The sequence below is a fragment of the Petaurus breviceps genome, unplaced genomic scaffold, assembly GCF_028583685.1.
Source record: "Petaurus breviceps papuanus isolate PSGF00001 unplaced genomic scaffold, PetGlider_PUasm1.0 37, whole genome shotgun sequence".
Taxonomy (NCBI): domain Eukaryota; kingdom Metazoa; phylum Chordata; class Mammalia; order Diprotodontia; family Petauridae; genus Petaurus; species Petaurus breviceps.
In genome coordinates this window covers 92,537,836-92,562,368 of record NW_027186296.1, presented here as the reverse complement: position 1 = coordinate 92,562,368, position 24,533 = coordinate 92,537,836, and the positions used below count along the sequence as shown (strand labels likewise).

The window sequence follows — 24,533 nt, the reverse complement described above, 5'->3', positions numbered from 1 at the left end:
ATTAGCCATGTTGCAAAAAACAGGGAAGAATAAAGAAAAAAAAAGTATTCTTTGATCTGCACTCAGAATTCATTAGTTCTCCCTCTGGATGCAGACGGCATCTTTTCTCATGCGTCCTTTATAACTGTCCAGGATCATTGCATTGATTGGAGTATCTAAATCAACTGCTCCTATTTTAGAAAGAAGTATGTGCTCTGGGTTGGTGTGCTGCCAGATTGCAGGAAACACTTGAACCCACTTCAGGGTTTGCTTTGTATCTGAACCCAGTTTCTTATCTGCCTGAAGGAGGAACAAAACAAACAAATAAAAACAAGCAGGAGCTAAGATAATTAGGGTTACAGAAAGGACAGTCAAGTGCCCAAAGATCATGTGATGAAATCACACCATTTGGGTCTTGTGAAATCAGTAGAAAGTTATCTTGAACAAATGCCAGGCACATGGAGAAATAAACCAGTTATATTCAGTTCCACAGCTGCACCAAGCACAGTTGAAACACTAAAGTGAGCTTTTATATTACATTTATTGGATGAAAATACGAATAGTGTGGAAACATTCAGACTTGAACCTGATGGTCCCAGGAAAATGAATACAGCTAAAACCTGCTTGCAGGGTCAAGGTTGTGGACTCACTGGTTTTTCTGTCCCTGAGACGCTGAACATGCTATTTTGTGCTCTCCTGACCATTTAGATATTTTCCTGACTACCTAGCCTTTCTCTGAATAGCACCTTGGTCTCTCACCCTCGAGGTAATGGCTTCCCAGGTTATTGCTTCCTCAGTCCAGTTGGAGACATTGTTGGTCTCCTGTTCTTACCCACAAATTTCTATTGACCTAGCTAGGTATCTAATTGTTATAGTACCTTGTATATCCTAGATATAGTACGTGCATGGGTAGATATAGTACCAGACCTGAAATCAGGAAGACCTGAGTTGAAACCCTACTTGATCACTTATTAGCTGTTTGACTGAGGGCAAGTTACTTAATCCCTCTGTTCAACTCAGTTGCCTCTTCTGTAAAATGGGGCTAATAATAGCACCTCTCTCACAGGATTGTTATGGGGCTCGAATGAAATAAAACTTGTCAAGTGCTTAACAGACCCTAAAGTACCACATAAATGCTAGTTATTAATAGCATTATTATTATTAACAGGACTAAATATTCCCACTAAAACTATTGTCTACCCATTAGATAAAACCTGTCTATAAAATGAATGACCAAAAATACTGTAGGTAGAAAATAATTGATTTATTTGTCGATACTCAAAGAGATGTGATACCCCATGCTGTAAAGTATGCCTCGTCCCTACCTGTACAACAGGGACCTCATTGGCCATTCCACAGTATCTTTCTGATTGTAGTATCAGATATGGGAAGCCAGTCAGATGTGCCTGGGTTGAGAACCCACCTCCACCATCCAAAATCTGTGGCTCTTACCTCCGCATTATTGTACCACCCTGTTGTGGAAGTGATGAAGGACTCTGGCATTCCATACTCTGATCTATAAGAGCTGGGTATGTTGAGTCTGAGGATGGCCACTTTAATAGCCATCACCGACAACCTCCCCTCCTTGCTGTGGTCTGAAAACCATAATATTTGAGGGAGGTTCGGTGATGAGGGAAGAGCTAGTTGTATATTTCCTTTCCAGCAGTTGGGACCTAAACATTTGCTGTACTCCATCTCCTTGCCTTACTTTCCATTTTTTTCCTTCCATATCTATCTCACTTTAGGCTAGAAACCTTACTTTTATGGGTTATAGCATTCCATATTAAAAACAGATAACTTTCCACGTTGGTGACCTACTTGACTCTTTTATGAAACTTTCCAAGAAGCTGTTATGGACTAAGCAGTGAGTTAGTCAGGAAGAAAATATGTAAGTGAAAGAGAGAGAGAGAGAGAGAGAGAGAGAGAGAGAGAGAGAGAGAGAGAGAGAGTCTGTGTGCACATCCTGATAATTCCAGCTTAGTCACTAAGTCTTAACAGTACACTAGTGAAAGTTTTGTTGAATAAATTAATTAAATAATAACTTAATTAGAATTTATTTTGTGCTTACTATATGCCATTCAGTATGTAAAACCTACATATCCTTGTTCAGTCAGTCAGTAAACATTTATTAAGTACCTACTATATGCCAGGCTTTGATAAGTTCCAGAAACACAAAGAAAGGCAATAGATAGCCCCTGTGTAGTCCCCATTCTCAAAGCTTACAGTCTGATGGGAAAGATAACAATATGAAAATAAATATGTACAAACAAGACATTTACAGGATAAATTGGAGATAATCATTTGAAGGAACTAGCATGAACCAAGTTCAGGAAAGGCCTTTTTAGAAGATAGGGTTTTAGCTGAGACTTGAAGGAAGCCAGGGAAGCCTGGAGATGGAGATGAGGAGGAAAGAATATTCCAGTGTGGAGGATGGGCAATCTGGAGATGGAGCATCTTGCTCTGAAACTACATGTGCATAGTTGTGTGTCAGTGTGTGTGTGTGTGTGTGTGTGTGTGTGTGTGTGTGTGTCCCATAGCTATAATGGCTCTTTGTAAACTTTCACATAACTTATTACTGTCTTGTTCCAGTGTCCTGTGACTTAGAACCATACAACAATTTTATAGGAGGCATTTTGTCATGTGTAGAGAGAAAGTCTGGCATAATATTGTGTCTTCTGGGCTCAAATAACCATGTAATTACTCTGTAATCATATAGTAATTAGCATGTACTATATGCATTTATTACATAATTACATTTCTGGAAGATTGCATGGCAATTATACTCTCATTCAGCATATCATTTTATATACTGTATAATGAACAAGTATGTAATTTGTTGCTTTTGATTTTATCACAGTTTCAGTTTACAAACCAGGAGTTGGCAACCTCTCTACTCTTTTCCCCCTTTTTTGGTTAGATTCTGACTCTAGTTCTGTGATAGGACCCTAAGTTTCTTTTGTTTGGGGGCAGCAGAGAAGGGAAGGGTGGGGTGCACTGACCCAACTTGCCTCAGTAGGATCTGGCTCACTTGGCACATTGCAGTTGCAACGTCTTTCAATCTAGCCCAACACAGTGACAGGACCATCTTGTTAAATCACCCTTGGTCGCCAGTGTTTATATTCCCAACACTTCCTCTTTGTCATTAAATTATTAAGTTATTAGCCTGGGAAAGAGAAGGGTTGATTGGAGTTTTGAGCATTTCCAAAGAAAGGGCAAGATCCCAATTAAAATGAAGTAGGCATAAACAGAAAATGTCGAATACAGTCATGGCAATTTTTTTTTTCTTTCTTCTCTTCCTTTTCCAGTGGAGACTATTTCAAAGGGGAACAACTGCCTGGACGCTGCCAAAGCCTGCAACCTCAATGACACATGCAAGAAGTACCGATCAGCATACATCACCCCTTGCACCACCAGCCTGACCAATGAAGTCTGTAACAGGAGGAAGTGCCACAAGGCCCTCCGGCAGTTTTTTGACAAGGTTCCCCCCAAGCACAGCTACGGGATGCTCTTCTGCTCCTGCCAAGACATAGCCTGCACAGAGAGAAGACGGCAGACCATCGTGCCTCTGTGCTCTTATGAGGAAAAGGAGAAGCCAAATTGTTTGAATTTGCAGGAATCCTGCAAGACGAATTACATTTGCAGGTAAGAGAGCTGGCAGTGGGGTGATTAATGAGGTGGCCCAGAAAACCTTTGGAGCTACGCACGTGGCCGAGGTTCAGTTTTCAGTGTTTCCACTAAAGTATAGGACAGTCAGAGGGAAGAAAGAAACCTAGAATACTACTTGTTATATAGTAGGATAACAAAAACCAGCTTTTGGTTCTATCCAGAAACCCTTTGCATTCACATGTTGAGAATTTCTGCAGCACCAGGAACAAACAAGCATAGAGAACAGCTTCATAAACAAAATTAATAGGTGATATGGCTTTTTTGTGTGTGCTTCCCTGAAATAGCACACTCGTTAATCAGAAATCCCTTTGCATTTTAACTGTCCTTGAAGATCTCTCTAAAATATTATTGGTGCACTTTCTGGTCATAGTGAGGAGAGTCAAAGCTTTCTTTGGTGATTGAGCTTTTGTTGCAGTGGTGACCCTTCTAAAGATAGTGTCTCATTGTACAAATATGGTAGACAATGAAGGTAGAATTGGTTGGGCAGAGGGTGTACTTGACCCCAGAATATTAATATGCTCAAAGAAAAAGAATATGTGTCTGTGTCTTAGCTAAAGGTAATACGAGATGCTTTGTTGTGGTTTATATCCTCCTCCTAAAATCAGATTATGAAAAAATTCTGATAAATTGAGAGGGAGTTGCATTTCTCCTTCAGGGAGGTTTTCGTACATTGTTTTTTCCTTAACCAGCTCTGATGGACTTTATTAACTAAATAAGGTCTATACACACTTCAATTACGCAGGCCCTTCAAAATCTACATTGTTTGAGAGGAGACAGGCACAACTTGTGCACTCCCATAAATACCCTCGAGTCTTGATGGGGGCTGGTCAAGGCATACACAGATTCCCCTATGGGTTCCCTGTGGTTTCCCCATAGATTCCCCTATGGATCCCTACTCACTGACCAGTGCCCACTTGCTCTATAGGGGAATGGACAAAGAAGGCATCTTGTCATCATTATTAAGCTCTCAGGTTAATGTTAGCGATATCATCATTCTGTGCAAGTGTAGTAAATATCAATTATGTCACCCCCAGATTTCATGGAGCAGTTGCAAAAGGACTGTCTGTGAGTATAGGAATTACTGTCTAGGATCCTTGGGACTATTTCTGGAAGTTATTAGCTAGCACCTGGAAACTAGACCTTACCAAGGTCACAGATTCTGAGAAATGGAAATCTAAAGAGGATAACAAAATCCTCCTTACATACAGCATGTAAGTTTGAGTCTGGTTCTGGAGGCCTTTACACGTCCAAAAGAGTTAAGGGGAAGCTCCCTAATCATGGGTATGTACCTTCACTGAGGGTACCAGACAGGATTTGAAAGTCCCAGACTCTTTTGGCACTTCTTGCAGAACTAGGCTACTCTTTTGGGAACATGTTTCTCTTACATGTGTTATGAAGTCTCATGAACTTAGGATTTTCTGCATCTTGACAGGTGCTATCTGTAGTACCCTGAGGTATATGTCCATTTTTGCACCCCCTAACTACAGCTGTTTTTTTTTTCTACCCTGGGGTTCAGGTTTGGTTTTGCTTCATTTATCAGTATTCTACCTGCCACCAATATATCTAGCTTACTAGGGCCCCTGGATCCCTTTCAGGGTCTCTTTTACTTCCACCTCTGCCCTGGCTCCCTGGTATTAGCATGCCAACTTCTTGGGTTATTACAAGTAATTTACTATGGAGCACTATAGGGGAACATTCGGTGAAAGGAAGACATCAGTTATAAGACAAAGTTAATGGTTTTGCAATCTCCAAAGAGCCTTAGTCCTGTTCTCCAGCATGAGCTTCAGGACATTTAATCTTCTCTACTTAGCTTCCTGCTGGCTGAGAAGACCTTGCTTTGAGCCTTAATATTAAATCAGTTCTAGTTCTATTACTGTGGGATTGACTAGTCAGGTCTTCTGTTTCTAGGCCTCTGGAATCTGCTTCTCCATTCCTAAGTGTAGGGGTGGGGTGTGGAGGGGGAGGACTAAGTGTCAATTTTCTCCCCCTTTTGAGTAAATTCATTGCCATTGTCTTGATTCTTTCTTACTGGTATCCCATTTGCTATACCCTAGGAAGCCTATTCTGCCTGCTTCGCTCCCCCCAAAAATAACTTCCTTCTCGGATTCCTAAAACTGTACCCCTGCTTTATCAAAAGCTGTTCATCTCAGATTTGACTGTTTCCCTGAAGCAGATGCTATAGGCCAGTCATTCAATTCTTTTTGTCCTTAATGATCTAGTTAATATCAATCTCTTACCAGTGCCATACTGTTATAAGCCATTGTGACCTCTATTCATTCCAGGCCTTTCTGAACCTAGACCCCTCTTTATTTCTTTACTTCATGGTTCTTCATGCTAGAGCAGGGGTTGTTAACCTGAATTCTGCAAACTTGGTTTCCTTGTTCCTTTAAAAAAATAATTTAATAATTATATTTCAATATATTTAGTTTCCTTTGTAATCCTCCTATCATGACAGGGGGTCCACAGCCATCCCTGGATTGACCAGGGAGTCCATAAAAAAAGGTTAACAACCCACATAACTTATTCTCTAGTTTTAAACTTGGCAACCACAAAATGGGCCTGTCATTAGCTTCCTCCTATTGACTAAACTCCATGTTCCTGACAGCATCCTTTATCCAATGTTAAAGGCACAGTTATTTCCCCCTTCACTGCCCCCACCACAAGGATAATGAGTCATTAACCCTGCCTTGTACATTCTTCTGGTAGATAAAACCTAAAGGCTACGTGATGTCATACCAATTACACCAACATATATTTCATGGATATATAGCATGATCAATATAGTTGTGCCTCCCACCCTAATTATCTGGCAGGATCATTTCACCTACTGTGCCTAAAGACTTTCCCTAACACTAGTTTACTCTTCAAAATAGTGAATTTATTTATTCTCCTATTAGACTGGAGTACAGAGCAGACTTATTTCTTCCAAATGCCAGACCTGATGCTTGACTCCCATGTGGGAAGTTCTCCTTTCCCTTCTCTGCCCAACAACATTCATCACAGTGATGGAACTCTATAGTGGTTTGTGTGGGAAACTGGGGGTAAAGTAGCGTTTGGAGGATTAGCTTTACCACAGATGCCCAGCAGGAAGTCTTCATTAGTATCTGGTAGATCATAGAGGAAGTTCTTTTTTCAATTTGATTGATAAACATTTATTAAGCACTTATTATGTGCCAGGCACTATGCAAAGTGCTGGATATACAAAAAGAAGCAAAAGATAGTCCCTGCCCTCAGGGAGCTTCTCATCGAATATTTTTAAGAATAGTAACTTTTTGTGGGAGAATCTTTGGGAGGCCATCAGATGGGGCAAGACAAGAATTTAATTGCAAGATCCCAAAAATTCGTGTGGCATCTCTCTGAAGGAAATACTACTTATTTTCCTCATTTCATTTTTAGCTCTGGATTTGATGTTGAAAGTTTTGAAATGATAGGGTTGGAATGCCAGGATTTCAGGATAAGAAGAAAATTTGGGAGGTATTTATAAAGCTGCAGTTGTTTAAAGTGTCACTTGGAGCACTCCTCAACTTTAAAGGCCACTTTGGTTTTCTAGGTTCTCATCAATGAGAGATGCTCTCAGTGAGATGAATTTAGCTCTGGCTGCTAAGTCTAGTGGGCTGGGTAAGAATTCTGAAGAGGGGACGGTCACATGTTTGAGCCCTGTATGTGATCCATTCTATGCTTTGGACATAGTATGGCATTCAACCTGGCCATCTCATGCATGTGTACCCTTGGGCAAAAGAGTGAGTACATGGATAGCCATAGTTCTCTTCCCTCCCCTCTATTGGACAGACCCTTTGAAGTACATTCCCCACAATTGGGCTCAGTTATATCAATTTGTCTACTAAGGTCAGCATCATTACTATTGGATGTTAGCCTATTACTGGATAGTCTTTACAGTGGCACTTCAAATGTAAGCAACATGTAACATCATCTAAGGCTGACAGTAACATGTAGTCTTATAATTGGGAATTCTGGGTTTGGCTGGTGTCCTTGCCCAGATTTCTGGCACCAAGACAGAAAACTGAGGACAATTGGAAATCTTTCTTGATCCTTGAAGCCTGTTACCAGCCTACTAAGTTAATTTGTCTCTCTCTGATTGATGACTTTTACACCCCGTCTAAATGATTTCCTTGGCACTGCCCCCAGTGTCTTATAGTTTAGCCTCTACTGTCCCTGTAGAAAGAAGCTTGGACTTATATTGCTTCTGATTAGCTCCTCTTTGTCAGCTGTGGTAAAATGTAACCTAAGCTTCTAGGTTGGTTAATGGTGTTTTCTTTCTCTGGATTTCATTAATTTCTTCCTTAATTTTATGCTTTTTATTTCATCACTCCTCAATCCATCTTGGGGAGGTGGCTGCTATTATGACTGCCCAGAGTAACAGCTGGCATTATCTGGAGACTGGTATGTTTGCTGGTTTCACATTACATCTACTCAGTCTCGTATCTCTCAGAGGCACTGCCAGGATGATTTAAAGCTTTTAAAAAAAATATCTCAAAGGGGACAAGATGATGAGGGAGGAAATCACTGCTAAAAACTATATTCTTAGAAAGCTTGGAGTTTCCAATGTTCTATCCAATACTCCCAACTAGTCACTATCAAAGCTCTTCTCATAACTTTCCCTGTATCTCCTGGTTTTCTCTCTGTTACATCCAGACTTCATTTCCCCTGTGAGCTGACAGAGACACTGCAAAATCTGGCTTTTCTGCCTTGCAACATCGAACAGATGAGAAGCAACTAGCTTTGGGTTTTGAGTTCCAGTTCTCTTGGGTGGCTGTAGAGACCTAATAAAGAAGCGTTTCTGCTTTGAGTTGTTTGAAGGAGAAGCAAGCTGCATAGCCTTAATAGAAGGGTAGGGATTAAATTTTAAAAGCTCTCAATTTACCCCTAAAGCAGCATTTCCTTTCTGTCATTCTTTGACTTCCCATGATTCCATCCTCTTAGGATGTCAGAATTGGGCTCTAATTAAAGGAAGCTACTTTACTACTCCTGATGCATTTATCTCCTCATGAAAATTTAAAAATGATATCTCTGCCCTGCCCCCTAAGGCCTCTTTTTCACTGTGATATGGCTCATCCATGTATCAGAGCCAAAGGGACCTTAGAGATATTGTGCATACAGTCAATAAGCAGTTATTAAACACTTGCTGATTTGAATATTTTTGTTGTTGACCTCCTGCCTCTCATTTTATAGAGGAGAAAACTGGGGCCCAGAGAGAGGCAAAGTGACTTTCCCTAGCCAGAGGTGGGAAATCTGTGCCCTAGAGGCCACATGTAGCCCTCTAGTCCTCTAGTGTCAAAGGGGCACACTTGAGGACCTAGAGGACTCATGTTGCCTTGAGGCCACAGGTTCCCCACAGCTGCCCTAATCAGTAAATAGTAAACATCTAACAAGTGCCTACTATGTACTAAATTCTGAGAATACAAAAAGAGACAAAAGATACTCCCTGCCCTCAAGGAGCTTACAATCTAATGGTGGGGGGGAGGGCGGCGGGAGGGGGACACAAGCATTACAAACAAGTTATTTGTAGAATAAATTGGAAATATTTAAAAGGAGAAGGGAACTAAAATTAGAGTTAGGAAATCCTTCTTGTAGAAGATGGGATTTTAGATGGGACTAAAAGGAAACCAGTTGGAAGAGACAAGAGGGGACAGTACCCTCGACCAATGTTCTTTAGGTCATACCGTTTGTTAGTGTCAAAAACAGGAGAACGAGGCATTCTTAACTCAAAGGCTACTGGCTCTTTCCCCACAATGGCCTGGAATACTTGGGGAAGTGTTTTGAGAAATAAAGTGTTTTTCTTTTATAAAAGCTGAATGGTTTGGAGTTATTAGGGAAACACTTTAGGAGACCTACTAGTAAATTACTCCTTCAGTGACCTAATGGTCTCAAAGTGTTAACACACATTTAAAAGGTACCCAGTTTAATCATAGATTCATTCCATTGTACCCTGTGAACTGTGGACACTTTGGAATCAAATGTATTCTCTACTAAACTCAGCAATTTCACACGCTAAGACAAATGATGAAAAGAACCAGTGGGTAGAAAACGGGTTGTGTGTATCACCAAATCTCTACTTGTCTGAACATGCAGCAAACACAAGAGAAAACAGCTCAGAAGATAATTAATGCTTAAAACTAGATAGGTAGATTAATTTGGCAGTTAATTTTATTTTATACTGATTCACTCACGAATGGAAATCAGCAATTAGACAATGCAAACTTTTGAACCATGGAAGGAAAGGTTCAGGAATATAAGGAAATACAAGTAAAACATTTTCCACTTCATTTGAGCAGTTTTTATTTCAAAGGCTTACAAGGGTATCTTTAGAAATGCAATCAGTGCACTGAATGGCTTCTTTTAAAGGCTACCTACCTGCAATACTGGCTGTTACTGAGGCTCCTTGTTGCAAACCTGCTTTACTCCCTTGTGCAGTGTGTTCACCAAGTCAAGTGCAGAAGGAGAGAGAGAGAGAAAGAGGGAGGTCAGTGACATCTAAAATGACTTCCCTTCCCCTCTGACTGTAACAAGTGGTAGGAAGCATCCCTCATGTTGACTGAGGCATTTTGTAAAGGGTGCCACCATACTGGTTGAATACTCCTTGATAGTACCCCTGTGGTACTATCTCAGCAGTCATCAGAAACTCAGATCGTCTCAGGTTTTGTGGTGGCCTGAACTGTGAATCAAATGTGAGCCATTTACAATGTGTACTATCTTGTCGTCTTGTATATCTTTCTTTATCTTTTCTTCTGGCAAAGGAGGGATGGGAAGCCATTTGTCTCTGGCTGCTGGAAGTCCATAGCTAAAGAGATAGGTCTGTGACTTGCTATATCATGTTTTCTCAGTGTTCACAACCTTTCTTCCACCTAAGATTACCCAGGGACAGATTTCCTACTTCATCTTTCACACCCATTCTCTCACTTGCCCACAGCCTCACTAAACTCATTTCTCACCACTCTGGGCTCTAAGACAAAAGGGATGGGAAAGCTTCATCCTATGTTGCATTTGCATAAGCTCTGGGTTATTTGGTCTATGTAGGCAGACTATGCCTGGTGTTTGAGTGGCCTACCCCTTTCATTTTAAAAAACAAACAAACCAGCCCTCTTGTAAAGCATATTTTAAAGTCCCCTCAAATTAACAATGCTACATTAATTTGAGGGGAGATCACATTAGATCATATCAATCAGTCAGTAATTAATTCATAATTTCCCTTAGTGTTAAAAGAATAGTTAAGATAATGAAGAAAAAGGGAGAAGTAAAGTTCTTTTTCTTCAAAGGAGATAGGTCATTAGGAGGCTGCCTTAGAGATGACTTCTTCCTTCATAAGAAATAAGAGGTCAGGCCTATTATCTTTTAAATATTAATCACCTTAGCATATAAAGAGTAGAGTTATATAATAAGACCTATTATTTATATAGTCTAAGGTTTTTCAGAGTGCTTTACAAATATCTCATTTTATCCTCTCAAAATCCCTGAGACATAGGTGCTGTTATTATCCCCATTATACAGATGGGGAAACTGAGGTAACAGTGTCACATAGCTGGTAAGCATAGGAGGCAAGATTTGAGCTCAGGTCTTCCTGACTTTAGGCCCAGGTGTTTTAATGCTCAATACCATTTAGCTGCCTCTCCCTAACATGAGACTTTGAAGGGGCTTAAGAAATCATCCAATTCAACATTTTATTTGCCCAAAGTCACGTGGTCAGAGTGTTGTAGATTTTCCTGTGGCTATATTCCTACTGCTTTGTGCCTTAGCGATAAAAGACATCAACTAGAGATTACCAAAGGTGCTCCATTGTGAAGGAATGGAATAATACCCCCCCTTTCCCCAGATATATAAGTGCAAAGACCAAATACTGTTCTCTAATCAATCAGTGCTAAGTGTTGGAAAAAGCAGAATGCATAATTATACCTTTGATCCATTTTCATTACCATCAAGGTTCTTGGAATTAACTGGGGGTTTTTTATGTATTTCTGGGAAGAGATTCTGATGTTACATTCTTTAAAATAAGGTAGAAAACGTGATGACTTTCATCCCTGACACCATTTCTAGGTACCTCTGATTCCCTGAGCTTGCAGTTGCCATGCATGCCTTTGTCACCCTTCAGAAATGCCTTCAGCCAATTGAACTTGTAGGTAGATATTACTGGTAACTGGAAGAAGTGTTCAGGTCAGATTCGGGGAAGAAGGGTCATAAGTAAGCCTGGGAAATAAATAATCATTTCTATCTTAGGCTATAAAGAGTTTTTAAAAGGTTAAAAAAATATTAGTTCTGGTATTGAAACTCTTAGGACTTTAAGCTAATGAAAAAGTATTGAATTTGGAGTTGGAAAATCTATATTCTAGTATTGACTTTGCCACTGTCAAGTGATGAACTTGGGGAAGTCATTTCAATTCATTGAGCATTTGTTGAGAAGCTATTTGTTCACGGAATGTTGAGCCTTTGTTGGTGTTGAGCAACTAGGTGCTAGAGATAGAAAAAAAAAATGAGCCCTCAAGGGACTTATGTTCTTTTTTTTTAGGAGAGGGGAAGGGAATAACAAGTATATAGCTGAGTAAATATAAACAGAATACAAAGTAATTGTTTTGGAAGGCATGTGTCTGAACTCTAACAATGGGGGAATAAGGAGGAAGGATAATAGTACTTGCCTCTTGTGGGTAGTAGTACTTGTACCAACCCTTGTAGGAAGATGGAGGGGAGTGCTTTTAGGCATGAGAGACAACTTGTGGAAAGGGTAAGGAGACAGAATGTATGTGTGGGGGGAGTAAGTTGCCACTTTGATTTGAATATAAAATGTGAATGAGATAGTCAATCAAATAAAATCACATATACAAGATATGTTGGAGCCATAGGGGACTTTTGTAGCTTCCTGATCAATGGAGTACCATGGTCTTATGAATTTGGTACCTGCATAAAGATTGGCTTGGAGGAGGGGAGTCTAGAGGCAGCGATTAGGAGCAGGTAGAAAGCAGTTGTAATAGTCAAAATGAGAGGGCCTGATGGCCTGAAATTAGGATGGTTGTGGTATGAGTAGAAAAAAATGGGACATATGTTAGAAATGTTATAGAAATTGAACCAACAAATCTTAATAACAATGGTTCATAAGAGTGAAGAATTGAGGATGGTATTAAGGAAAAAAAGGAAGGAAGGAGACAGTGGAATGAAGAAAGGAAGGAGGAAGGGATGGAAGGAAAGGAGGAAGAAAGAGTGGCAGCTAGATAGAGCAGTGGATAGAACATGGAGCTTAGAGTCAGGAAGACCTGACTTCAAATACACCTTTGGACACTTACTAGCTGTGTGACCCTGAGCAACTCATTTAAATTCTGCCTTCCTCAGCTTTCTGAGCTGAAAATGGGGATATTAATAGCATCTACTGCAGGGTTGTTGTGATGAGGTATTTGTAAAGCATTAGCATATTGCCTTTTGCACATAGTACATGTTTAATGAATATTTCTTTCTTGCCTTCCTTTCTCCTTCCCAATACCTACCATAATAACAATTCGACTGAATTAACATTCTATAAATAGAAGAGAGGGTTGGTTATAGGACCTATGATTTCATTGGTATAAAATTCCCAAGTGAGAAAACTCTACAATTAGAGGTTGGCACCTTCTTTGAAACTTATAGTCTCAGAGGATTTCCTAGAGGAATCAGAAGTTAAGTGACTTGTCCAGGGTCAACACAGCCTTATGTGTTAAGGGCAGGCCTTTGTTTCTTCCTGGTATTAATGCTCTATCCACTGTGCCATCATACAAATGGAATATGCTGTGATTGTGTCCCCTAATTCGCAGTCTATAGCTTTCTCCAGAAAGAAAATACGAATTGAATTAGTTCTTTAATTATATGAACCCAACTAAAAGATGCAGTTGTATTGTTCTCTGTAGCTTTTATACTAAACAGTCACAGAAACATGTTTGGCTGTGCCCTTGTCCTAGACAGCCAAAGCAGATACTGGAGTTTCCCCCGGTTTCCTGAATACAGCTCCTCTTTGTGTCTCAGCCACAAAAGTGACATAGTTTTCTTTGTAAAAATGAGCCTCCAAAGGGAGTGAGTTCGTTGCTATAGATGAGTGCCATTTGGTGTTATAGACACAAAACACCTGAGTTGTGTGTATTTCTGGCCGACTTCCCTTTTTGTATCCTCTGCACGTGTGAGAGACATTCCAGAATTCATATGATGGCTTGCTATATTCCAAAGAGTAGATTCCATAAAAGGAAACATCCTGCAGGATCCTTTCAGACTTTGGATTCCTTAACTGTGAAATTGGGCTCTGTCCTTTCTGCAAACAAAGCAACAATTTATATGTTGCAACATTGAGAGGAGGGGATTTTTGTTCGTTTCTCCCTTACTCATTTGTGTTGGCCTTTGACTAAAGTGATAATCCAGTTCCCCAAATTGGCGAAGGGGGTCACCCTCAATTTTGGATGGTTCAGCCAGAATGATATGATCTCTGCGTGGTCACACAGCTAGCTGGAAACGGTTTTTGTTATGGACTGAGTCAAAGATTATGTATCTGCCATATGAAGACCAATCTTGTTAAGTGCAGAGAGTCTCATCACATGAAGAATGGCCATCAGATGATGGCTAGTTTTTTTTTTTGTTGTTGTTTGTTTGTTTTTCAAAGAAAATATGAGACAACTAAGACCTGAGTTCAGATTCAGTCTCAGATACTTAACAGCTTGTGTGACTCTGGGCAAGTCACTTAACCTCTGTCTGCTTTAGTTTCCTAATCTGTAAAATGGGGATAATAATAGCACCTACCTCCCCCAGGGTTATTGTGAGCTTAAAAACAATGTAATATTTTAAAAGTACCTTGCAAATCTTTAAGAATTATATGAATGTTTATACTATTTTTTACTAGCCATACTAGCTATAAATAAAATCTCTCTGGGTCACAAAGCTTAGGGAGAGCTTCAGCTACAGAATCATGGATATATCTAAGTCCTCACTCTATGGGCTATGATATCAAGGGAACCTGATGAACAATTGATATCAGCTAGCAAGTCCATGAAAGGTTGCTTCAGGGTCCGGGCAAGGGCTACAGCTCTGTTTGAATAATACAGCTATACTACCTACATCATATGTGCATATATGTATGTGTATAATTATTATTATCATTATGATTTTTGTAAAAACAACTTCTGAAGGCCACATTTATTAAAGTTTGAAAGTTATAATCCTATGCGTTGATGGAAAGACTCAGATCCATGACATAACCAATTTTTAAAAATATTGAAGACAGATACAGTGAAAGCCCATTATGAATTACCAAGATCATTTTTCCTTTTTCTTTGTTTTTTTCTTTTTTGCTTTTCACCCTGTCATCAGGCAAGGCAGTAAGTCAATTAGTATTTATTTATTAAGTACCTACTACGTGTCTGGTGATATGCTAGAAAGATAACCCTTAAAACAATTATTTCTTGCTTGTCTGTAGCCCTAGTAAAAGGAATGACAAATGAAAAATGATGTTCTTGATGAGGTTGATAAAAGACCTTTTGGGTGTCATCTGTGGATTGCATAAATCCATATGCTGTTCATGACCACTGACAACGGAGAGAACTCTGTACGTCATAGGCTGCTGCATCCCACAAGCTGCATCTTGACTCATAACACAGATGAACATAATATATCATTGCCCACCAGAGCATGGCATTCTATTTACTCAGATCTCTCCCTTTGGTGTGGTCAACTTACCAAGAAGTTGAATATGCCTCAGTCTGCAGGTAGAATAATACCAGAACAGTTCAAGGTCGATTGGAGTCATTACTTTCTTTAAAATAAGAGAACATAATTTTTTAAGAGACTCTTCCCCATCTCCGTTTTATATTCCTAGCACTTATCAGAGGGTCCAGGACACAGTAGGCACTCAATAAATACTTGTTAAATTAAATGAAAAGGAAATACTTCATGTTAGGTTTTTATTTAAGGATACTTCATTCTTCAGGCAAATATTTACTAAGGGATTTAGCTTTCCCTTCAGTATGTGGGAGGAGGGAAGAGGAAAGTGGGGAACATAGACTAAGGAGAAAAGAAAGAAGGGTAAAATGTGTGTTCATATAGAGTTGTGGCCCTTGCCTGGACCATGAGGCAAACTTCCATGGACTTGCTGACTCATACCAGTTTTTCATCAGGTTTCCTTGACGCCATAGTCCCCTAGAGAGAGGACTTGTTAGGCCTACTTATGGCCTTGTAACTGTAGCACTCCCTGACTTTGTGACCCAGGGAGATTTTATTATGTATTTTTTGCCTCCCCATTATCATTAGTATTGTTACATGTGACATTCATATTCAGGGAGGACAAGCCTGTCCCTGTAACTTATTTCCTATTGACTTCAGGCAGTGTTTGTCTCGGGGAAGAGTTGGAAGCCTTGAGCACTGTAGCATCTGCTGTTGCTACAGCTGACTAGCCCATTGATTACCTCTTTTCACCAAGGTGGTTTGTCCAAGAAAACGTGCTCTCCCCCCACTCAGATGCTGAGAGGTCAGAGGCACCACCTCTCCTGTTACAGAAGCCAGCACAAGGTCTCATTTCACCTGAGCTAATATCGGGGTAGTGAAGCATGGGCCTGACTCTAGAAAGGGCAGCCAATGAGTGTAGAATATTTAAAGTGCTAATGACTCTTTGCCCACCCCACCAACCCACAGTGACCTGAAGCAAATGATTTTGAAGTCCAGTTGCCACTTACATATCCAACTGTGTGCCTGGGAATTTTCATTGTAATTCCAAACACTATTAATTATGCAGAAAACTTAACGTGCACTCAAGAAAAAAACTACCCTGCATTGTACAAGAACTCTAAAGAAATTTCAGGATGGTGTAATGGAAAGAACATTGGCAGAAGGGACAGGTGATAGATAGGCTCTCAGTCCTGGGAAGGATCTCAGAGGCTATCTAAGCCCAACCAACCCATACATGGAAAAAGTGTCTCTTCTACAGTGTATCTGACAAGTGGTCATTTGGCTTTTGCTTAAGAATTTCCGGTGAAGATAAACCCATAAACCCCCTATCTCCAGTAACCCATTACCCTTTTCAGTAGATAGTACTCATTGTTAGTTGTGCCTTAAACTTACTACTCTCTGGTGCTAAGCAAAACAAGTCTTACTCTTCTTTCCCTTGACAACCTTTTAGATACTTAAATAGATAAAATATCCTCTCTAGGGTTTCTCTTTTCTATGCCTCACATACTCTGTTCCTTCCATTCATCTTCATATGGCACAAGCTTGAGGTCCCTCATCATCTTGCCAGCCCCATTGAAATCCTGCTTTTGTCACTCTGATTTTTTCCTGTAAAATGAGGGTGTTGGATTGACTGGCCCCTGAAGAACCTTCTAGCTCTAGATCAATATTCTTCTGATTTTTAATTTATCAACACCCTACCTAAATTTGACACCTGGAACTGAACCCAGTATTATACTCCGTGTGTGATAGGATCAGGTTAGATTATGGCGGGATTGTCTCCCTAGTCTAAGAGAACTGTGCTGTCTAAGAACCTAGATTTTAGTCCTGGTTCTACTCCAAGCAGGGATGTATAAATGTTTAGGGAAGACTAGCACCTCTGGTGTGAGGGCTGCCAAGCCCTTTTCCAGGATTGCTTTCCAACATTGGTGGCCACCTGTCACCAGACTTTAACCTGTGACCCCAAAAAGCTGTAGTAGATTAAGCAGCTACACTTTGGTAAAACCATATTGGCAGATGGGCTGTACCAGGCTGAGGGTACATGACAGGCCACAAACCTCTGTTAGTGAGGTAGGGGGTATGTCTACTGCAAGCATGTGAAGACTTCCCGAGTAGAATAGGTGGATGTGAACTATTTGTTCCAAGGGGCCACGAAGATGGCAGAAGCAGGCGAATGGTTAGATATCAAAGATGCCAAGGTCATCCACTGCATCCTGAGCCATTACCAGTCATCTTGACTTTTGTTTTGCCACTGGCCTCCGACAATTCTGGAAGAGAGTGAGGCTGATGACTTCCCACCTAGAAAGGAGAGGTGATGTTTCAGGTGCATTCTAACTTATAACATTATCAAACTTTTAAAAAATTAAGCTCTTTGTTAATAAGTACTTTTTTACTTAAAAATATTTATTTAATACATTCTCAAAATCTTAAAATGACTGGGTAGGAGTTAAATCAGATTAGCTGGGATAGCCACAGGTCATAGTATTCATTTTCTTCTCAAATTATGCTCTTCCTCCTCATTTGAAAAAAAGGAATTAGTTGATCAATTTTAGGATTGAGTGAGTGGGGGGAATTAGGTCAATGTATACATGTCTGCCCTCTACTTTCCTCCTCCTCCTCCCTTGGCCTAGTTTAAAAAGTAGAGTTTTTTCCTCTATTTATTTTTTAAGGGCTTTAAAAAAGTACTTCTAAAACTTGTGGGTGGTTTTGTGGTCAAATTCTTATTGCTTACCATTTATTAAACACCCACAGCACTGTAGACACTGAACAGAACATCACATTAAAACATTAAAAACTGGAGAATGGAGATGTCAGCATGATCATAGCCACATTGCTAAGTTCTATAAACCGCTGCCATCTCTGTATCTGTACAATTAAGGAAAATAAAAAGAAATAATGCCTTTGAGTCAAACAGTTTTAAAATTCAAGAGACATTAGGATCTTTCATCACTACAGGAATTTTTCCTACCCAAAGAATTTAGTGATTGATAGACAAAAGACTGAAAGTGAGAGACATTAGACTGTGAGTGATTGGCCCAAAGCATGGCATGTCTTATTTTGTATTATTTCAACTGAAGAGGGTATGGGCTTGGGGTGGGGAAAAAGGTAGTCATTGGAAGAAGCATGTGTGGATAGCAATTGCTGGGTTAGTAACTCAGTGAATAGTTACAGTAAACAAATGGCCTTTTAGGGGGAGGTGGGTAGATGCTGGGTCAGTACTCTGGAAATATTTACAATAAACAAATGGGCTTTTCAGATCCATCTGACTCAGGGAGATGATTTGCTGGTTCTTTCCCAGCATGATTCCTTTTTAACGTGGGACTTTGGGGGTGCAAAGATCATTGCAATTGTAAAGTATTAATATAGTTATTGTCATCCTGTGACTGACTGCCCTTACACCTCACTTCTCCCTCATCTTTTTCAAAGTATGAATAATTAACATACCCATCCCATTATGAATCAAGAGGCAGTGCTGGGGTCATGACATTCATTGTGCTAGAATTAGGAAGTTCGAATCAAGTCTTCCATTAGGATTAGGTTATTTTGGTCCTGCCTTTTGGCACTCTGTGCTTTGCAGTCATCCACATTTTCCCTGGAAGAAAGACTTGGATGAAATTTGAAGCTGGTGGTGCTTTTGCTTGTTTTTTTTTTTTTAAGAAGTAAACACTCTTTTAATTCCCCTAGGCTTTTGAATATGAGAGAGGCAAACATGGTCCAAACTTGGGTCAGCTTTTTCACTTTTGAGTTCTTAGAGGAGGAATAGAGAGGATAGATTAATCTTATGTTAGAATAACTCTAAGCACAGAAGCCCTTTTGATTCATGGCAGTCTAGTTGTGGCTTTCTATTATTGTCCAAAGGGGTCAGTGTGTTGGATGACTGATTGGTTGGAATAAGTGAGATCACCTTTCCAAAAGGAAGACTGGAAACCAGAAAGAAGTAATTGGAGATACAGTATTGTTTGGGCTTCTTGGCTGGGCTAGACACTTCAGCCCTGCTCATTAACTATCCGGACTTCATTTATACAGCTCTGTTTCATGCTCTAAGAGACAGCTTCTCACAGTATGTTCACATGCAACTGTTCACTTTTCAAACAGTCCAAAGGATTTCAAAGTAACATTTAGCTCAGTTAGGGAGAACTTCAAGCTGATGTATAAAGGGAAAGAGAGAGAGAGAGACAGACAGACTGAGACAGAGACAGAGAGAGACAGAGAGAGAGACTTTTAGCTTGTCAGATACAGCCATATATGGCACTGTCTCACAAATTGAGCTACCCTGCCTTTAAAATGAGGGTACTGGACCAGAAGATATCTGAACTTTTGATCAGGCAGATGGTAGGTGTTTAGACTATTGGATGTGGAATTAGTAAGACTAGGCCACTTTCAGCCTCAGCCACTTTCTAGCCATATAACCCTGGGCAAGTCACTTAACCATTGTTTTCTTCAGTTTCATCATCTGTAAAATGTATGTTCACTACCTCCCAGAGTTGTGAGAATCAAATTAAATATTTGCAAAATGCTTCACAAACCATATGGCTTGATGTTAATTGGCTATTTTTATTGTTCTTAATCCTGTTATTAAACGCAAGGCACAATTTAGTAAAGTTGTCCATTTTATTTCAATGAGTAGCCAAAACTCACACTTCTGAGGTTGATAAAGACATCCTGTACTGGATACTGGTTTTTCTCTTCTTTCTTTCATAGTACCTAGAAGAGTATCTGGAACATAAATTAGCACATAATAAAGCCTTGTTGATTGACAGACTATTGACTAGCTGTATTAATTGGCTTAGATGACAGCTGCCTTACAAGCATAGATGATAAAGACATTAGATATTACCATGTGTCAGGTGCAGTCACAACTAGCAGATAGGCCCCAGGACAGCTGGACATAGGTGTGTACTTATAGGTGGAGTACAAAGCAAGATAGAGGATTTTAAGGAGATGGCCTGAAGAATTTAGCCTTCCTCCCACTCCCTGTTCTCTCACCTGCAATAATATACAAAGGATGGAGGCCAGATTTTTAAAGGGGTGCTTTTGACTCTGTATCCTATTTCTTTTGCAGGTGTAGACACAAACTTATTACCAGATAGGAACTTGGAGAAGAAAAATTTTAAACCGGACAGTAGAGGATTTTTAACATACAAGGCAACAAAGGCATAATACAAGCTAATATCAACGTTCCGTGCATTGGAAGCTAGAGAATGTTTTTTTGATTTTGGTTTTCAGCCAAAGTCTATTAAAAACAAACAACAACAAATCACAAAGCACTTAGTATTAATAATTTTTCTTATTTAATATTTTCTTTTTTCCCAATTGCATATAAAAACAATTTTAGTATTATTCCCCCTCCCTAAATTTTGAGTTCCAAATTCTCTCCCTCCCTTCTATCACCCCCCCATTGAGAAGGCAAGCAATTTAACATAGGTTATACATATAGTCATAACAAACACATTTCCATTTAAGTCATCTGTGAAAGAAAACACAAAAAAAAACCCACCAAGAAAGTAAAGAAAAAAATATCTTTGATCTACATTCTGACTTTATCAATTTTTTCTCTAAAGATTGATAGCACCTTTCATCATAACTTCTACAGAATTGTCTTGGATCATTGAATTGCTGAGAATAGCTAAGTTATTCAAAGTAGACCATCGTACAATATTGTTGTTACTGTGTATAGTGTTTTGCTGGTTCTGCTCATTTCACTTTGTATCAGTTTATATAAGTCTTTCCATGTTTTTCGGAGAGTATCTTACTCATCGTTTCTTAAAGCACAATAGTATTCCAGCACAATTTTATACAACAATTTGTTCAACAATTCCACAGTTAATGGTCATCCTCTCAATTTCCAATTCTTTGCCACCACTAAAAGAGCTCCTATAAATATTTTTGTACACATAGGACCTTTTCCTTTTTGCTTTTTTATCTCTTTGGGATACAGACCTGGTGGTGTTATTGCTTGGTCAAAGGGTTTTATATGCCTTTGGGCATAGTTCCAAATTGTTCTACAAAATGGTTGAATCAGTTCACAACTCCACCAATAGTACATTAGTGTTTTAGTTTTCTCACATCCTTTCCAACATTTGTCATTTTCCGTTTCTGTCATATTAGTCAATCTGACAAGTGTGAAGTAGTAGCTCAGAGTTGTTTTAATTTTCATTTCTCTTGTCTTTTTATGACTATAGATAGCTTCAATTACTTTGTCTGAAAACTTCTTATTCATATCCTTTGATCATTTATCATTGAGAAATGGCTCTTATTTCTAAAAATTTGACTTTAGACTTCATAGAAAACTATGAGAGAAACTCACTGTTAAATTTTTTTTTCACTGTAATGATTATCAACTATTAGTTTTCCTCCATTCTATTTTCTCCATTTATACTACTCTCTCCCATTACCCTGTCCATTCTCAAGTGTTTTGTTTCTAAATTTTACCTCCACCAAACTGCCCTCCCTTCTCTCAGCTTCCCTGCACGCCTCACCCCCGCTATCTTCTTCCTTTCCTCTTTCTTGTATGGTAAGATAGAATTCTACACCCAACTGATTGTGTATATTATTCCCTCTTTGAGTCAGTTCCAACGAGAGTAAAGTTCATGTGCTCCTGCCTCTACTTCCCCCCATTTAGCCTTCTTTTATGTTAGATAATATATCTCATTCTACCTCTCCCTTTCCCCTTCTCACAGTGCATTCTTTTTTCTCATCCCTTAATTTTCTTTAGATAAGAATTAAATTTTAATTTAAATTAAATTAAAATCAAATCCATTAATTAAAATTAAATTCATAGCTCTGCTTTCTATCTATGTATACTCTAACTATCCTCATAATAAGAAAGTTTTAGGAATTATAAATAATATTTTCCATGTAGGAATATAAGCAGTTTAACCTTATGATTTCTCTTTTCCTTTTCACCTTTTTATATTTCTCTCGAATCTTGGATTTGAAAGTCAAATTTTCTATCCAGCTCTGGTTTTTTCACCATGAGTGTTTGAAAGTCCTCTATTTCTTTGAATATCCATTTTTTTCCCTTGAATGATGATACTCAATTGTTCTGGATGGGTGGTTCTTGGTTCTAATCCTAGCTCTTTTGCCCTTTGGAATATCACATTCCAAGCCCTCTAGTCTTTTGATGTGGAAGCTGCTAAATCTTGTGTTATTCGATTATAATATTTTAATTGTTTCTTTTGGCTGCTTTCAGTATTTTATCCTTGATCTGGGAGGTCTGGTATTTGGCTCTAATATTCCTAGGAATTTTCATTTGGGAATCTCAGGGGATGATGAGGGGATTCTTTCAATTTCTGTTTTATTCTCTAGAATATCAGGACAGTTTTCCTTAATAATGTCTTGAAAGATGATGTCTAGGCTCTTTTTTTGATCATGGCTTTCAGGTAGTCTAATAATTCTTAAATTATCTCTCCTGTATCTATCTTCCAGGTTAGTTGTTTTTCCAATGAGATATTACACATTGTCTACTATTTTTTCATTCTTTTGATTTGGTTTGATTGTTTCTTGATGTCTTATAAAGTGATTAGCTTCCACTTGCCCAATTCTAACTTTTAAAGAGTTATTTTCTTAAGTGAGCTTTTATATTTTCTTTTCCATTTGGCCAATTTTACTTTTCAAAGCACTTTCCTCTTCATTGGATTTTTGTTCCTCTTTTACCATTTTCACTATTCTGTTTTGTAGGGTATTTTCTTCAGTAAATTGTTGGTACCTCTTTTAGCAAGCTGTTGACTTTTTTCATTGTTTTCTTGCATCACTTTCATTCCTCTTCTCAGTTTTTCCTCTGTCTCTCTTACTTGATTTGTAAAATTCTTTTTGAACCCTTCCATGGCCTGAGACCAATTCATATTTTTCTTTGTGGCTTTGGATTTAAGAATTTTGACTTTGTTATCTTCTTCTGGTTGTGTGTGTGTGTGTGAGTGTGTGTTAAAGGCATTTATTTTATTTAGATTTTGCTTTTTGCTTTTTGGAGGGGGGAAGATAGGGCAGTTGGGGCTAGGTGACTTGCCCAAGGTCACATGGCTAATTTTGTGTTAAGTGTCTGAGTATGGATTTGAACTCAGGTCCTCCTGACTCCAGGGCCAGTGCTGTATTCACTGTGCCACCTAGCCGCCCCTGAGTATGTGTTTTGATCTTCCTTGTCACTGTGGTAACTTTCTGTAGTCAGTCAGAATTTTTTCTGTTTGCTCATTTTTCTAGCCTATTTCTTGACTTTTAACTCTATGTTAAAGTGGAGCTCTGCTTCCCAAGTGGAGGGGCCATGCTCCCAAACCTTAGATTTTTGTTTTTTGTGCAGCTGTTTTCAAAGGTAATTTTGGGGATCTGTAAATGTTTGTTTCTTCCAAGGTCGTATGATCTAGGGAGAAGTGCGTTACAACAGTGTATGATGTACTGGTTTGTGAGTGACCACAAGCACTCTTTTCAACCATGGAACTGTGAGGAGGGTCCCTGTTCCCCTACAACTGCAAGCCCTGCTGTGCTAGTGGTCCTTCTGGCATTGGGACTAAGACCCAGATTGAAGTATAGGCAATGCAACAGAATCCTGCTCCTAGTGCCAGCAGGGGACCCCTTTTGACCTTCTTTTGACCCATTGTCTAGTCCCCTTACTGTATGTGTACTGAGTAAGAAAAGGACTTAGGTCTGGAAAGCACTACTACTGCCACTGATTCAGTCACCCTGAGGCCTGTTCCTGATTTTCTGGGGCCCAGTCTGCACTAGACTATGTTCCTCTCCAGCTCTGGTGCAACAGACCATTTCTGCTGACCTTCTAAGTTGTCTTGGGCTAGAAAATTGTTTCACTCCATTTTTATGGGTTCTTCCACCCTAGAATTTGTTTAAAGCCATTTTTTAAAGATGTTTGGAGGGATTTGGGACAGAGCTCAGGTATAGCTCTGTTTTTACTTTGCCATCTTGGCCCTGCTTCCAGTATCAATCTTTAATCTTAAAGATCCGTTCATTATTTCTTCCCCACTTGGCAGTTTTAAGTCTGATAACACCAAGCACTCAGAGGGACTATATAGTCTTTTTGGTAGATTATGTGATGTGTGAAGGCAGATACATATCTTTGCATCCTATACATTGCTATATATCTCTTTCCATCTATCTGTCCATCTGTGTATCTATGTATCTATCTATGTATCTATCTATGTATCTATGTATCTATGTATCTATCTATCTATCTATCTATCTATCTATCTATCTATCTATCTATCTATCTA

General features: G+C 39.2%; 1 protein-coding gene across 3 annotated transcripts in view; it reads left to right on the top strand.

Annotated features, from left to right (window-relative positions):
- The window catches only part of GFRA1 (GDNF family receptor alpha 1), a 306,417-nt gene that overhangs the window by 193,204 nt on the left and 88,680 nt on the right, over positions 1–24,533 (top strand). For all 3 annotated transcript variants that reach the window (XM_069099036.1, XM_069099034.1, XM_069099035.1), the window contains one exon: positions 3,285–3,621. In XM_069099036.1, the coding sequence (XP_068955137.1) occupies positions 3,285–3,621 (337 nt within the window). The remainder of the gene's footprint in view (positions 1–3,284; positions 3,622–24,533) is intronic.